The following is a 17859-nucleotide window of genomic DNA, read 5'->3' on the forward strand; positions in this document are numbered from 1 at the left end:
ATGATATCCGCTCAGATTCTATAAAGTACAAGGTACTTACTAGAGTTCAGAATAAGGTCTTTCTGACTCAGAACAAAGAAAAATCACCCAGACCTCCCTAGACAAGTAAAACCATGAAATTGGCCTTAGGAAATCAAATAGAGCGAGCCCCAAATTTCAGTGGCTCTCCATAGTTCTAAGTTTATTTCTCATTCACAGCACTGTGAATACAGGGTGGGAATAGGGGCTCTACTCCAGAGTTCCAGGACCCCAGCTACTCTGTGTGTTTAGAGTCTCCTCCAGTCAGGTGTGTGTGTGGGGGGGAAGGTGCACAGTCAGCTGGCAGAACTCCAGTCCTGACCATGTTTTCCAGCCAGAGGCTGGAAATTGTGGCCTAATTCTGTGGCCTGAAGGCAGAGAACAGCAATATTCATGGATATAAGAAAGCTCTGCCACAAAAGTTATAGAAATGCATATGATTTTAGGACCCCTGCTTAGGATCTATATACCATTACCTTTTTTCCCCAGCTTTACTGAGGAATGATGGACATAGACTGCACTAACAATATTTGTAACATACAGTGTGATGCACTTTGACAACATACATATCTATGACGTCATCACCGTAATCAGGATAACAAGCATATCTGTGGTGCCCAGTTGTTCCTGGTGTCCATTTGTAACCCTCTGTTTCTCGCTGTCTCCCCACCTCCCACCTCAGGCACCCACTCTCTGCTTCTGCACATTTCTTTGTATTTTTAAGAATTTTGTAGAAATGGAATCATACAATAGGCTCTTTCATTTGGCTTCTTTCACCCAGCCTAATTATTTTGGGACTCAGGTCTGTTGCATGTATCAGTAATTCATTCTTTTCTATCGAGTAGCATTCCATTACATGGGTATACTACAGTCTGTTTTATTTCAAACAAACAAACAAACAAGCAAATGCAACTTTTCAGTATTAAAGGACCTATAGGTCATTCCTTTCTTGATACTTCGCCTGACAGTCTGAAAAGGCTAACATGCCCAGCCTTCTTTGGGCAGGTCAGAAGGAACAGCCCCGAGTGTCTCACACATAACCCTAGTCACAAGAAGAGAAGAACTAGATGGGACAGGTGCGGTGCTTCTCTTGCTTTTGAACTCAGATTGGGTGGACTATGAATCAAGTACTGACCACCTAATGTAGATGGAGCGCTGTGCCCTATGGCTTGGGGAACACAACAGAAACCAGATGGCTAATCCCAGAATTCGATAGTCCAAGCTTGGCACCATCATCTCTCTACCTGTTCTCTGGTCCTGGAGCCGCTGTCCATGCTGTGTGCCTGGTTCATGCCAGCATGGCACGGGGCTGCCCGTGGCCCTGCGGGGTCCACATACTTTCTGTGCTTTCCCCTGCCCAACCTTTGACCTCCTTACCCCAACACCCACAGCTCACACTGAGGTTGAACCTTTCTCAGCCTCAGTGTCTCACCTATAGCGTGAAGCGGACCATGTGTATCAGGAACTGTTTACTGAATGAAATATTCCTTTCCCTGAATGAAATGAATTATTGAAATAGAAATTAATGAAATCTTATAAAGTACTTACTCTCATCGTTCACATAAAAACTTACATGTTTCCGTTCCTTCTGACCTTTCTCTCCCACAGCCCCTCAAACGCTCTTCTGGCATTATCTTACCTTTCCAGTCTGATTTTTAACCACTTCCTCTATCAAATGTACTGTCCATCCAAACCAAACTCTTTATTGTTCCCCAGGGATATAACCTTTGCTTTCCTCCCTTTGGACCTTGGTTTATGGGGTTCCTTTGCCGTGGGCACAAATGGTGTTGCTCTGTCAGGGTCCAGCCCTGCACCTCTGGAAACCACCTTCGATTCCTTGTCATGCTCCCCACAGATACACCAACACCCCAACAGGGAGTCACTTCTCTGCCACAGCAGCTCCACTGTGTCCCCGACCACTCTTATCTTTATCATATTCATCCCAAACTGACCCACTTGCTGTTCTGCACCTCAGGGCTCTTTCTCTTGCTGTTCCTTGTTTGCAAGAATGTTCTGCAAGACTTGCACACATCTTTCTCCCTTCCTGCATTCAGGTCCCGGCTCGTCTGCCACCTCCGCAGATCACTCCATCTCACTCATGGCCTCCTGCTCCCGATTTCCACTCTCCTTACCCTGCTTGTGTTTCTCCATGGCACATGACCCCACCTGATGTTAGTTGCTTGTTTCTGATGGTCGTGCCCACAGGAACTCCGTGTGTGCAGGGACTTTGTCATGTCACTGGTGTATCACTAGTGCCCAACACGTAGCAGGTGCTTAATATTTGCCGAGCAAGTGAATATTGCCCAGAAGATGACACTCTAGTTGCTCTCAGGTATGCCTTGGGGATAAGAGCAGTATCAGTGTCTGATTCATTATTAGATCACCTCAAACACATTGTCTATAAGAACATCAGTAAATATTTGAAAGTCAAAGGTCAACACGGAGGAGAAAATTTCCCCAAGGCTCACATGACTCAAGTTCTGGTTCAGCCAAAGCTTACTGAGCATCTACTGTGTACCAGGCACCATTGGATACTTTTACATACATTGTCTCATCTGAAGCTCATAGCGGTTCTCACCTCTTCATACTAACATCCTAATTAGAACCTTGGGAAGGTTCCACGATTTCTTCAATGGTTGCCTCCCTTTCCGTCACAGATGGGGCCTCACCACTTCTTGGCTTAGAGGTTTTGCTCAGCCATTGCTGATCATCCACTGGGGGCCAGAGCCCTCTGCCCTGCTCCTTTGGCTTTCATGCATTCACTCACGAATGGATTCCTTCACTCTACCGTGAGCCATCTTCTAGCTTTCAACTCTTGTTGCTGGTGAGGAAATACGCTTGCTTTCTCTGCCTGTACATTATGTTCCTTCTAATTCCTTGTCCTGGGGGGATTTGGCTTCCCCCGCTCTCTCTCTAGCCCTAATTTCCCGAACTGTGGGAGAACTGACATAATCCCCATTCCTCTGTGTTACTTCCATTGCCTTCCATTTGCCATCATTCCATACTTTTAGACGAACTGCCAGTGCCTACCTACCGGAGTCTGTCTGAGCCATGCATGTCACACTGCTGACTTTGGATATATCCAGTACGCTGGAGTCACGGTGCAGTGAAATGAGCACTGGATGGAGAAGAGTCAGAAGAGCTGATCTGGAGGCATCGCTCTCCAGTTTAGTAGTAATAAGATTTTGGCAAATCATCTTGCCCCTGTGAGCTTCTGTGCCTTCATCTGGAACACGGCAATAGTGATACTCCCTCTGCCTGACTACCTCACAGGATTTATTGAGGAATAAAGTGAAGTATGCAATATCAAGTTACCTTAGAAGCCATGAGCATCATGGACAGTTGCTCTCTTAGCTATTCTGCAGCTTGCCAACGTTGGATCTCATTCGCAGCTGAAACGTCTCTGGGTGATTTTTCTGGCTTCACGTGCAACCCAACCCAACTGGACCTCAAGGACAGTTTTTTCTTTAATACTCTACCAGTAGCCTTAGAATTCTTTGGCTCCTTGACCTTCCACCATACTCCTTGGACAGTTGTCAGTCCTGGGTAGCCCCTACCAGATACTCAGAATCCCTGTGCTGCTGAGCTCTGCTAAAAACCAGAGTCTTGAACTGATATTTTTGCCTCATCAAGAACCTTGCTCCTTCAAATACCAACCCCCCTTGTGTATATCTCTCTCGCCCCCATCCCTAAATTCTCTCTCCCCTAAATATGATTTGTTAATTCTTACTCTTGGCAGAAGCTTTTTTCAATCTTGCCTTTGCTCATCTTGACATTTTTGAAAGAACTTCCTCATTTAAGTTTCAAGTGCTAGTGTAAATTTTGGCTGGACTGACTCCATAGTAAACCCAAGAATATTATTTATGAAGCTCATGGAACACATAGGTGTGGTCTTCCTCCAGTTTAGCTCCTTTTCCCTCCCTTTAGTCTGTCCCGTATCTCCCTTGTAGGATTTTTCATGTGGCAGCGGGACTAACAGTCCAGCTATGTCTGCAGAACTAAGAGAAAGAACAGCTCTTAAGAAGTGAAACACTGTGTTCTTCACCCAGCCTCTTCCTCCCCTGTGACCTCCGTCTCTTCAGACCATCCCTGCAGATCTTGCTAGATGGAAACAACAGGAAGTGTGGGGGTAGGAAGAGGCATACTTGGTCAGTTTTTAGGACTAAGACTGACAGCTCATGCCCCCTACCGTCTTTTTTTCCTCCTTCCAGTTTGTTCTCTCTTCCTTTTCCCTTGCCTTTCCATTACCACAGAGAGTTGGTTCTTGGAAAGTGTCTTGGAGAGTGTCTCTGGTCAGTGTGGCCACAGGGAAAGGATCCACCATTTTTAGGGCTGACTCTTGTCAGCCGAACAGTTGGCATACATCACTATGTAAGTTAAGGGGAACGCATGACGGTTTGAGATGCGTAAGTTGTGAAATGCTTACTACAACTATTTCAAAAGGATCCATCTTCTCATATAAAAGAAATGGAAGAAGAAAAGAAAACTTTGTCTTTGTGTTGAGAACTCGTGGGATCTGCTCTCTTAATAACGTCCCTCCCTGTATGTCCTGCAGTGGTGTTAGCTGTCCTCATCGTGTTGTACATTCCATCCCTGGGACTTATTTGTTTTACAAGGGAGGCTGCTTGGCAGTGGCAGCACGTCTTTATTCAGAAGAGCAGCCCGGCTCCCCGTGGAGGCACACCAGTGGCTGTCCGGTGTTTCCAAACTCCTGTTTTGCTTGCTCCTCCCCTGTCTTCCCTCGGCGCTCTCTCTGCCTTCTGCCTGTCGGGGCTTCCTTGCACCAGCCTCATTGGTGCTTCCGATCCGTCCCTCTCTCCTTTCAAATGCCCATGAAAGGCATTTTGGAGGCAGTTGGCAAAGAACTGGAGGCAGAAAGAGATTCGGAAGCTAGGAAGAGCTCGCTGAAGGCCCAGAGTCCTGGTTGTTGACCCTTAGAATAATACATGGTGGTTGTCCCTGTTTTAGAGGTTCTGGAAACTTGGTGAAGATTCTCATCTTAATGAATTCAGGGCCGGATGATGAACTTAATATGTTATTGAATTCCTTTTTTTTGAAATCTCTGTATAGTGTGTGGTGGGACTTCAATGGTGTCTTAATATTTAAGTAAATGAAGAGAAGGAAAAAAAAAAGGGAGACAACGAGCAGTCTTAGCTGATCTAATATTTCACTCCTGTCTTATAGGTATTTCTTAGAGTCAGCTCCTCCAACAGAGAGGAAGTGGGCGTTGGTTTGACAGTTCCAAGTGCCTTAGAGGTGGCAGGGTGGCTTATGGAAGGCTGGTTTAACGAACTCTTACACAGACTTTAATGGTCAGGATTGTCTTTAGCTTCATTGCCGTGCTTGAACCTCTGCATCCGTTCTGGCTGGAGCTCACAGGGGCCGGGTAGCATCTTCCTCACTGCAGAGACTGGCTTTAGAACAATTCATGAGAGGCTGTGGACTCTGAGAAGTACACTGAGGGCTTTGGAGGGGAGGGGGGTGGGGGGTTGGGTGAGCCTGGTGGTGGGTATTAAGGAGGGCGCGTATTGCATGGAGCACTGGGTGTGCTGCATAGACAATGAATGCTGGAACACTGAAAAGAAAAGAAAAATGAAACAATAATAGAACAGCCACTGGGAAAAACAACCATTTACTGTCTGCTTCCAAGGTGAAGAAAAAGAGGCAGTTTCGGAACAGGTATGCAAACCTGAATCTTTTCTCCAGATAGAAATCTGAATTATCACCTGTGGTGACAGAGCGCTCCTCTGCTTTCTAAATGACATACTTTCTGCCAGAAAGGAGAAATCGAACAAAAGAATCTATCCAAAGCTAGAAAGTAAAATCATGTGGCTACTCAGTAGTGCGACCCTGTGGGATGTGAGGAACTGAGCCTCACTGGGGACCTGAGAGGGGCGTTTGCCAGGGTCCCCACGAAGGGGAAGTTCTCACGATGATGGCCACTGCCTGACACCTTGTGTTTCCAAGGACGCACTCACTCTCCATCCCTTGTCATGATGTGAACAAGGTAGAACACTGCCATCTACCTAGTAGTCCTTTGGCAGCTAACTGCCTAATTTGAACACTGGCTTCCCTACTTATTAGCGGTTTGGCCTTGGATAATACACTTTAGTTTTCTGAGCTTCAGTTTCTTTGTATACAAAATTAGAATCTAGTAACAGTTTCGAGAGCTGTTGTGAAGGTGAACGAAAAGACTGTCTTTAATGCTTATAGAAAAATGCTTGATATAGATGTGTTTAATTAATGTCAGCTCTTCCAATAAAATCATAATAATTTTACTATAGCTACTATTATCCACATGTCTTGGATCCATAAAGGACAGATGTATCTTTTTTCCCTATGACTTCTTCCCTTTTGGAAAAGAGCCAGACACACTCAGTCCCAGAAACCGTCTACTTGTGAGCCTCGCTCTACGAAGATGACAAAGAAGTTCAAAGCACTGAGGTCAGTTTGATATATTCAGACCCATTCAAAGACCTTAATAATAAAAATATTATAATATCTGAATAATGATGATGTCTTCCTTGGAATTTCTATCCCCAAAAGAGGGATTTAAAGAATACTTTAAAAAAATAAATAACTTTAGTAGGAAAATGATTGGGCTTTCTTTGCTGGATTCAAAGATAGTACTTGCTTATGCTATATATAAAGTCCTTATTCATTCAGTCATTCAGTCAGTCTGTCATTTATGTGCTAGAATCTTGGACGTTTTCGAATACGAGTGTGACTTTTTTCAGAATCATTCCAGATCTGCAAGGCCAGGTGGATAATTCTCATTTGTTGGTGGATGGCATCCGGCAGCGGAGCCTATAGCTTGGAGCGCAAGGAGGTCCTGCCTACAAAGCACACTGTCTGTGTTAGTAGTGCAGTGAGAGCCGTGACCTCCACCTTCTTCCCCCTTGCCCCAGTGGGGACATTGAGGAACTTCCTCACGAGTTTGGTTTTGACAGGCCCAAGGGCTGGGAGGAATCCAGTCACCTTCTCTGAGGGCTCATAACCTCACATGTTTATGACCCATTTTATTGCTGACTTTTGGTTTCAAAGGCGGATCTGCTGTGTTGTTCGAGAATACAAATCAGTCTCAGACAGCGTGGAGTTTGTTTCCTGGGAAGATGACAGGCCAAATCTTCATTAAGCCATTGAGGAATGAAGGAGGGAGGGGCTCCCTTTTCCCTTCCACAGTGGCTGGCAGCTGTGAGCCCAGGCTGTGTGGGCTCCTGGGAGCCTTTGTTTGGTTTCTATGGCTCTAACCTCAATTAGCTGCAGTGCATGCGGAGGAGGGGGGATGCAGCTTCTCAACTCACTCTGGTGGCTACAGCGGGGTTCCCTTTCTCTCCTCTGTCCAACGCTGGAGGAATGCATAGAGGCCAAGTTTGTGGGGTTATTTGAGTCTCCAGGCAAAGTTCATTGCTTCACTGGTGAGCGATGGCTTCGGGTATGGAAGACAAAGGGCTTGGGACTAATGGTTTTGTTTGCTCCTGGTTCTGTCAGTGCAGCCAGCCATGCTGTTGAGCTGATCATGCAGAGGTCTGTGCTGGACTCACCAAAGGAGTGACTGGGATCCAGTCCCAGCTCGGCCCTTTGTAGCTAGGTTCCCAACCAGGGAAACAGGTTTGGGGTGAGCTGGCAGGGCCTCTGAATGGAATAAATGAGAGTAGATGTAAAGAGCTTAGCACGGTGTCAGGCACATAATACTCCTACCCACATTTCCAAAGATATGTGGGGCAAAATCCTCCTGGTTGCTTCCAGCAAGTATCCCAGGCATCTGTGGCCATCACAGTGGAACAATAAAAGTCTGAATTCACCGAGAAAGTTTTTATTTGCTTTAGGCATCAGGTGGAGTACACACACATGCATGTGTACATACACATGTTCCCTTCTGTCTCCCGGGCACTGGGCACTTGTAGGTGGTTCCCTTGGTCGCACATGCATGTTTCGCTCTGTGGTCTCCAGTGGTGCCATTTCAGGGCAAACCAATAGGAAATGATTAAGCAGACCCTTGCAGTGAGTGGGATGCTTAGTCACAGTTTCTTCTGCCTCTTTCCTTGCCCTAACATAACCACTGAGCAACTTGTCGTGGCTCGTTTCCCAGAACAGTAGAGAGAAGTCCGTTGCATAGTTCCATCTACAAGGCCAGCTCATCCTGGGGCATGGTGGGCTTTGGAGTAGGTGCTAACAGATGGTGTGAAAGGAGGTAATTCCTGCCCTGGGGGAGCTAATCTGGGAAAATAAAATTAGCACACCTGAAATAATTAGCTACCAATTAAGTGTGAAATCATGTGTTACTGACCCCGTGTTAGTGTGCAGTGTGAGTGGGGGTAACTTAGAGGGCAGCATTGTCTCCCTAGGTACCTAGGGCTTTGCCTTGTTGAAGAATTGCACAATGTTGTAAATATATACACATATATTTGTTAAATAGGTAATAACAAAACAGCTGCCTGTGACAGCTTTTCCCACATCTTTAAAAAAAAATTAGCTCTGAGTTTTAATTTTAAGGATTTCATTGTAAAACATTTTAACATTAAAAGACATTTTAAGGAAAAAAGAAGGAAGTCATCCCTAATCCTGCATCCCTAATACAATTAATTTATCAAAGACTTCGTTTCTTTGTTAGTTCTTATTTTCACTCTTAGTTTCTCCAGTGTCCAGCCCAGTGCCTGGCACACAGAGGGGGCTCAGGGAATGTTTGTGAATGCACCCCTCCCAGCACTGTTTTGTATTACAAATATCCAAACAATGGTCTTGTAAAGGGACCAAGCCAGGTTCTCTACCACACCGTTGCACTGACTTCTCACAGTGCATGGGATGGTATGTTGAGGCTCAGTGTGGTTAGGTGAGGGTAGTGCTCTCAGGAACATCGCCCTTAGACTATAGAGCCTTCCTGAGTTACAGTAAAGATAGGAAGGTGGGTGCCTAGGCTAGCGTGCTTCCACCACCATGCCTGCCCGGACAGCATTGTTTCCCTTTCCCCCTGACAGACTCCACAGACAGCGTGCCTTTTCCCAAAGTATCCTTGCCAGCAAGTTCCATGACTTCTGCCTACCTGCCTTTCAGGTAAAGCAAGCTTGCCTGTTGGTACTTGCATAGCTTTGAAGCGTCAATCATAGACCCGCTTGAAATAAGATGAATTAAAACCAATCAGGTTCTCTTGTTTAAGGTCTCTCCCCTCCTTTGCTCTTTTTCTCACTAGACACTTGAAGCCAAAGCTAGGCTGATTGGTCCATACCTTTGGTCTCGGTTCACTGGACATATTAGTTTCCTAGGGGTGCCATAGTCACTTACTACCAACCGGGTGGCCTAAAATAAGAGAAATTTATTCTCTTGTAGTTCTGGGGACTAGAAACTAGAAACCAGTGTGTCAGGAGGGCCATGTTCCCTCAGACAGCTATAGCAAAGTGTCCATCCTGCCTCTTCTAGCTTCAAGTGATGGCTGGCAGTCCTTGCCCTTTCTTATGGCAGCATAACTCTATAATCTCTGATTCTGTTTTCACCCTGTCTTTTTCCCTGTGTATCTCAATGATGCTGGTCCTTTCCTATAAGGGCAACGGTCACTGGATTTAGAGCCCACCCTAATGCAGTAAAGCCTCATCTTCACTTGACTACATTCTCAAAGACTATTTCCAGATAAGGTTACATCCACAGATTTAGGGCTTCGGACTTCAGCCTGCATTTTTGTGGGACACAGGTGAACTCACTATACCTAGTGAGTCCTTAATGCACCTCAGGTCAAATCTAATATGATGACAGTACTGGTATATTTTTCTTTTGGTGAAAATTGATGTCTTCTCATGTCTTCCTATGTAGTTGAGGTCATGCTCCCCTCTTATCCTGACCCTGTGGGTTACTAGTAGTGCTTATTTTCAAAAGAGCCAACTAGAATAAATACCCTGAGAGCAAATAAATTCCCTTTTCCATTCCTGCGTAAATTCATGAGCAGAACTTTTTGTTCACTTTTATATCCCCAGCATCTTAAGATATTAAAGCAGCATTAGCTTGGGCCAAAGTAAAGTCAATCAACACTTTATTTATTCACTCAGCATTTATTGAGCTACTGCTGTTTGCCAGGCACTGTGCTACTTATGGGGGAGACAATGGTGCAACCAGTGGTAACTATAATTTATTGAGCATCTGTGATTTTTCAGATGCTGGAACAGGCTCTTTGAATGCTTTTTCATGCATCCTCACAGAAGTCATAAGGTAGGAGTTACTATCCCTACTTTATAGGTAAGAAAACTAAAGGTAAAAATGCCAAAAACCTTGAGCAGAGTCCTAGAGCTCACAATAGAAAGAATCACATTTGAATCTGAATGATACACTGTGGACCAGTCCTTCTCTGCCCTTTGATTGAAGGTTTCTAAAAAATTTTCCCAGTTGTTTCCCCCAGAAATCTAATAGAGTCGTCTTTTTTTTTTTTTAATTGAAGTCTAAAATTATCTTTTCAGTATTGAGATATGTAGATAGAAAGGAACTAATATATTGTCCAACACCTTATTGGCAAAATGAAGTGGGAACTACATGCTTTCATTTCAGTCAGATATAAACTTTTAATAATAATAGCGTCCCAATTAGCAAATGAAGAAATAATGGGAGAAAATCATCATTTTCTAGTTCCCATGAAGTAATGCCTAAACACTGATTCTCAGTGGCTGCTCTGTGCATAAAACTGGAGTAATCGATTCTTCTATCCAAAAATCAAATATGAGTTTGATCAAGTCCCTAGATCTAACTCTGAATTCACAGGAAATAATAGGGACCGAGGAACATGTTATGAGTCACAGCATCAAATCAAAATCTGATTGCAGGACAATCTCTATGACAAAAGAACCAGCTGCTTTAACAAGTAAATTGCAAGGAAAAAATGAAGATGGAAAAGAAGTTTTAGATTTGAAAAGACAACATTTATCAATTAATTCATTTGGGGAAAGTACCAAAAAAAATCTTTTAATAGATTTGGAGAAATTTAAATACCGGTAGGATATTAGATATTAAGTAATTATGGTTTCCTTTTGGATGTAATAATATTTTGGTTGGTTTGCATACAGAATCCATATCTTTTAGAGATACATGCAAAGATGTTTATGGATAAAATGATGTGATGCTGGGAATTTGCTTCAAAATAATGGTAGGGAAATAGGTGAAACAAGATTTGGGTGAACCGGTAATCGTGAAGGTGCTGGGGGATGTGTGGGAGGTTTGTTACACTCTTGTCTCCACCTTGTCTCCACCTTGATATACATTTGAAATTTTTTATCATAGAAGGTTTAAAAATAGTTTTATAATTATGCTAAAAGGAAGGAGTTCAGAAAGTCTGATAAAGCAAGAAGAGTGGAGAAAAAGGTCTGTGTTCACATGAAAATAAGCAGGTCTGTTTTCTACTAGAATTGTGTCCACCTTCTAGTTACTATCCTGATGGACCTACCTTGGGAACCAGAGGCCATGGGCTGGGAGATCACGAACAACAGAAACAACTTGGTTCCACTTTCAAAGCAACTATCACGATCTCCCTCCAACTTATTTATTTATTTATTTATGTTTAAAGATTTTATGTATTTATTTGACAGAGAGATCACAAGCAGGCAGAGAGGCAGGCAGAGAGAGAGAAGGAAGCTGACTCTCTGCTGAGCAGAGAGCCCAATGCCGGCCTCGATCCCAGGACCCTGAGATCATGACCTGAGCAAAAGGCAGAGGCTCTAACCCACTGAGCCACCCAGGCAGCCCATCCCTCCAACATATTTAGAGAGCCAGAAGCAGTGATGGTCATTACCTGATACTTGTGTGGTGCTGTGCCATTCACGAAATGTCTGATGGTTAAACTTGAGTCACAGCCTGATGAGGTAGATGATCTTTTCCTCACTCGAGAGACTGGGAAGCTGGAACCCTGACCTATGACTTGATCACAACAAGCCCCGTCTTGGATGCAGCTGAGCACTGTGTTTCTTCCCAACTCCTGTTTGCAGAGAAGTCAAAGCAAGCAGTTATCGTGTCTTTTTTTTTTTTTTTAAGTTTTACTTATTTATTTGACACACAGAGAAAGAATAAGCAGGGGGAATGGCAGGCAGAGGGAGAGGAACCAGGCTCCCTGCTGAGTTGGGAGCCCGACTGACGCGAGGCTCCATCCCAGAACACCAGGATCATGACCTGAGCCAAAGGTCGGGTGAGATGGTGATGAGATGGATGAGAGTCAGAGTTGGAGGAAGGGAAGAGTTAGGTCCCTGTCTTTTTTTTTTTTTTTTTTTCATCTTTAGAGTAAAATGCATAGTGTCCACTCAGCTGTATCCACACTAAAGGAATGTGAGTCTCTCTCCCTCCTCCCTTCTTTCAGGTGGGTGGGGAGGAAGGAAAAAGAAAAAGAGATCGGCAAGAGGATCAGGTCAAAGCTTGAGCATCCTGAACCAAAGCTAAGGTCTGGAGTGATGTCTCAAACTCTAGAGAGGCTTCTGCTACCATGTTAATGGGGGAAAGTACCCAGTGGACTCATTTTGTGGTTTTTATAGAAAAATAAATTGAGAGAATAAGGTGATATTGATTCATGTTATGCCTAGAGAGTTTTTTTTATAAGAGAAATGAGTCGGTCAAACCATTTCTCAAATGACTTTTTAAATTCTAAGGCAGGAAAAGCTACTTCTAATTAAATGGTTAATGCTTACTCTAACTTGTATATTAATATCACATCAGATTGTGATGCAGTATATTTTGTATTTACATATAGAATATGTTGGAGTCCCTTAAGCAATCATATGGGGTTGAAATGTATGTATATTTAAAAATTATTTCATGGCTGAGACCGTTGTAACAGGGTATATACCCTTAGAGAAGACCCGCGTATTTTCTGGGTTTGATTTCCTTGATCAGTAAAAAAGGAGGGGTTGTAGGAGCCAATCTCTCAGAATCTCTGAGCCATGGAACCTTATTTTGTTATTTTGAATGATGATGAGCTTTGTTATGGTCTGTTTTTACAAGATTTTCTTATGTCTAGAATGTATAGTAAGGCAATGGGAAGTTTTGGAACAGAACCCTTAATTACAACATTATTCTTAAGGGGAACATGGGATCCACTTTATAGTGCCCATTTGAGAAATATTATTGTGGCACCGATCAGGTTTGCTGACACGACGTCACTTTATTGATAGAGTGTCACGCACTTGGGGTGGGCTTGTGTGCTAGGTACACGCAGCGAGATGGCTCCTTCAGTTTGTGCGCTAATAGTAACGCCTACTTCACAGGGCTGCAAAGAGCAAGGTTTAGTCTAATACATAGACGACATTAAGGGGAGTGCCTGGAACACCTGGGGTGTGGCTGGGGTGTCATTGTCCTCATTGTTCTTGATCCTCATAACAACCTGTGATACGAGGTAGGTTTTAGATCCTTCCTGTCATGTGCATGAGTATCAAGTGTGCAGGTGGCTACCCAGAGCTGGGGGGTGGTGGGGGACGGAAGGTGGGGCTGGGCATCTGACGCCGAGTACTGAAGCATACTGTGACCCACACAGGGGACCCTTTGATAAAGCAGTGATCCCATGGGATAGAGCTACCTTTTACTATTCTGGGCTCCGGTTTATCAATAACAATACTCTCTGCTGGTATGGAAAATTTCAACGATATCCAGATTTTTTTAAGTGCCAGATCACACATCATGGGTATGCTTTAATCCCAATTGCATTATTTTAAAAAGGGTATTCATATATGCTTCATATGTGTAAAAATTCCTAAAGCAGATTCCCAAGAAATTCCCAACAGTGGTTACCTCTGGGGGATGGGACTAGTGGTCACAAAGAACAAGTCGATTGTTACTATTTATTTTATACCCTTATATACTGTTTGAACTTTTTTTGTCATGAGTTGTCTTTATAAATTAAGCAAAAGGGGCACCTGGGTGGCTCAGTGGGTTAAACATCTGCCTTCTGCTCAGGTCATGATCTTGGAGTCCTGGGAACGAGCTCCGCATCGGGCTCTCTGCTCAATGGGGAGCCTGCTTCCCCCTAACCTCTGCCTGCCTCTCTGCCTACTTGTGATCTCTCTCTTTCTGTCAAATAAATAAACAGAATCTTTAAAATAAATAAATAAATAAAAATAATTTGATTAATTAAAAAAAAAAAAACACTTCTAAGCCTTTTGGCTAAGATCAAGTATAAATTTAAAAAAACAACAACACTTTAAAAAGGTAAGGACAGTATCCTAGTCTGCTTGGGGTGCTGTAACAAGGTACCACAGACTGGGTGACTTATAAACAACAGAAATTTATTTCTCATAGCTCTGAAGGCTGCAGGTCTGAGATTGGGATGGAAGCATGGTCAGGCAAGAGTCTTCTTTTGGGAGGAAGACTTCTTGGCTTCCCATGGTAGAAGGGTCTAGGCAACTGTATGGACTCCCCTTTAGAAGGTTACCAATCCCCTTCATGAGGGTTCCGTCCTAGTTAGGTGATCATAGGCCCTACCTCCTAACACGGCGCTGGGCATTAGGATTCCATGTGTGAGTTTTGAAAGGACTCATAAATTCAGATTGTAGCAGAGGGAGAGAAAAGTACCACAATAACCAATCTCTAGAACAATATTTCCCAAACCCAAAAGATCCCCTTCCCCCACTCCAAAAGGCTTTGGGAAAGGAAACCTGGCACACTAGGTCCTGAGCTGGGAGATTCGCAATATATGTTAGTAAACTAAAGATGTGAAAAGCCACCATGAAGAAACCTATATAGAATATTCTTCTTCGATATTCTTTGTTATACCTATTAACATCCTGCAGAATTATATTTCACAGAATATCCATTTTGGAACTGGTATAAAAACTTAAGAAAAGGTAACCTAGCCTTAGGTCAATTCCAAGTGGGAAAATGGTGACGTTCTGCAGGAATTGTGGGTGTCAGAGCTGGTGGTGTCGTGAGGAGACTGGGTCTTAGGTTCAGGCAAACCTGGGTCCAAATTCTGGGTTTTCCATTCCCTACCTGGCCAAGCCCTGCCCAAGTTACCCCAAGCCCTGCCCAAGTTACCTAACCTGTGAGAGAGGACGAAGGATACCTCCCTCCTAAAGACATTTCAGGATTAAATTAGAGAAGTACCTGGTCTGCAGTCGGTACTCCTCACCCTAGGCTCCATTTCTCCACCTCCTTCTACTGAAATACGGACAGATTTCTGAGGCTCCCTCCACTGACAAAGCTTCCCCCGTCAGGATTTACAGAGGCCAGGCTATCAGGTACCAAGTTCTTGCATCTTCAGTGGGAATCCATTTCTAAAATCTTGATCTCTGGGCACGTATTTCAAGATCATGTCTCTTATACAAGGGAAGATTCACCGACTCTGGGAGACTGTTGAGAATCCTGTTTCTCTAAAAGTTAGAGCCTAAAAGATAGAGAAATTCATTGTCTGAACCACACTCAGGTTTGCCTTGCTCCAGGCCTTTCCAGGCCCTGCACCAAGGTTGCCCCTTGCTCTCATTTCCTGTGCTAAAGTTAAAGCTCACACACGGTGGAAACAAATTTCAGAGTTAAATTTAAAAATATGTGCACTACAGCATTGCCTTTTCACAGTAACCTTTGCACAAAGCTCTTGGAATCTAATTACCCAAGTGTTGTTTGCCTCCCCCCAAATACCTGCGCCTGTGCAGACTGAGTTTAAAGTTCGGGAAGTATTAACAAAAGGAATCAGAAGCAAGATCTCAGGCACAGCCGCTGAAGAATCTCCCTGTCGGTGCCGGGCCTCTCCCTCCTCCTGGGTGTGCCCGCTGGGGAAGGCCAGTGAGTAACCTGCACATTTTTTTTTTTTTCATCTTGGCCCTTCCCACCCAGACGAGAGGACGGAGTGGCAGACAGGCAGGCAGACGGCTGTGAGTCCTGTTCAAGCATGCACGGAGCATTCCTCTACCTGCACCCAGGGCTTGGACCCCTCGCCACCCCTACCCCACCCCAGGAAGAGCCAGAGCCCCTGCGAGGGACCGGAAGGGGCCTCTGTTCCCAATGGTAAGGGCTGCCAGCAGCAGGAACACTTCATTCATTTGCTCTGCTTTGGTGTTGGCTTTTCTGTTTCCGTTGTGTTTAGATGGGAGAGTTTCTGATGGAATTAAAGGTGTTTTGTTTGGTTGTTTGGTTAGTTCTCAGTGGTCCCAAGACAAAGACATGTCTTCCCACAGCAGGGTTTATCAGAACTTGTAACCTGATAGCATGGCCTTGAAACAAAACTTAACATACTAATTACTTCTGGTTAGTACAGTTTACCCTTTTGGCCATCTTTAAAAAAAAAAAAAAAAAAAAAGACTTTATTTACCTGATAGGTTTTGAAGGAGGAAAAGTGCTACTGATTGTGGCCATTTTAATACATAGGCACCTCTAACTGAAAAGTAGCTTTTACTCTAGCTTTAAAATAGACCAAGATGATGTTTTGTCTCAAAACAAGCAAACAGAAAACCCTTTCAAAGAGATTTCAGTGTTGAATGAGAAAGATGCTAGCAGAGGGGTTTGATTAAGAGATAACAAGACAGGTCGGTCTAATTAAATATATCTGAACTGGAAGTATTGAAGTAAATCTGTGTGCTCTGGGAAGAAGGAAGTCAGATGTTGGATGTGGGATTCGTGGGGTCTTTAAGGGAGAAAACTGGGACCTTTGTGTAGTGTGTTGAGAGTTTGAGGGAAGCGTTGGAAAGCAAATGGAGCGGGCTGGGAAGCAGGTTTTCTGCGTGGGGCTGGTGCCAAGGACTTCTCCCTCAATGCTGTGGGTGAGAGTAATTCAGAGTAATCAAGTGCTACATTGTTAACAGGCTTCTGAGTTTCAAATATTTATTCTAAACACAAGCAGTTGATTGCACTGAACGTGGGGGAATGAAGCTGCAGCCTCTGGTTCTTGGCGTAGCCTTAACTTTAATACCTGGGGAGACTTCAGGAAAACGGTTGTAGGAAAGATAAAGCTATGTGTAATGTGAATTTGATACTCCACTATTACAGTATGTTTGAGATGGCCCCATTCCTTGAACAGCCACGAGGACTTAAAATGTGGTTACATTAGAGTGGAGATGCTGAGCTAAGGGGTTTCACAGGAGAATGGTGCAGAAACTGGAATAGAAATTGCCCAAAGCCGAGGCACTCCCCTGACACATGTGAAAGTTTGCCTTGTGTCTGGATGTCCCTGCAAATGCATCACGGGTTCATCCTTGGCACTGCTGTGCAGGCAATGTAAGGATGCTCTAGGAAGGGGTGCCTGGATGGCTCAGATGGTTAAGTATCTATTTTCAGCTCAGGTCATGGTCTTGGAATCCTGGGATCTAGCCCCACATCGGGCTCCCAGCTCAGCGGGGAGCCTGCCTTCCCCTCTTCCACTTTCTCTCACTTGCTTGTGCTCTGTCTCTCTGTCTCTCTCTCTCTAACATGAAAAAATAAATTCTTAAAAAAAAAAAAAAAAAGGATTCTCTAGGAAGAGCAGCCTGTACCTCACATAGCTAGGTTTTTAGAGCAGCATTAAAAAGCACTACTAAAAAGTAGTGTGCAAAGAAGGGTATGAAGTTGTGGGGGGTGTGTGTGTGTGTCCAAGTGGGGAGGAGCACGAGCAGGGTGAAGATCCCCTTCTTAGTTCCCTCTTCTGACGTTGTCTTTTTCTGAAAAGAAATCAGTAATTAGGGGCACCTGGGTGGCTCAGTGGGTTAAAGCCTCTGCCTTCAGCTCAGGTCATGATCCCAGAGTCCTGGGATCGAGCCCCACATCGGGCTCTCTGCTCAGTGGGGAGCCTGTTTCCCCCCCTCTCTCTCCGCCTGCCTCTCTGCCTCCTTGTGATCTCTGCCTGTCAAATAAATAAAATCTTTAAAAAAAAAATAAAGAAATCAGTAATTCCTCGTCGTTGTCACTATCAGTGTTCCTGTGGTG

At 44.2% G+C, this 17859-nt stretch overlaps 1 protein-coding gene across 3 annotated transcripts in view; it reads left to right on the forward strand.

Moving 5' to 3' along the window:
- Window positions 1-17859, forward strand: part of STON2 (stonin 2) — a 149415-nt gene that overhangs the window by 75974 nt on the left and 55582 nt on the right. For 2 of the 3 annotated variants that reach the window (XM_059373583.1, XM_059373585.1), the window contains one exon: window positions 15799-15969. The exons of the other annotated variant lie outside the window; for it this stretch is intronic. In XM_059373583.1, coding sequence (XP_059229566.1) covers window positions 15799-15969 — 171 coding nt within the window. The remainder of the gene's footprint in view (window positions 1-15798; window positions 15970-17859) is intronic. 3 annotated transcript variants of the gene reach the window in all.

Source organism: Mustela nigripes, chromosome 13 (genome assembly GCF_022355385.1).
Source record: "Mustela nigripes isolate SB6536 chromosome 13, MUSNIG.SB6536, whole genome shotgun sequence".
Classification (NCBI taxonomy): domain Eukaryota; kingdom Metazoa; phylum Chordata; class Mammalia; order Carnivora; family Mustelidae; genus Mustela; species Mustela nigripes.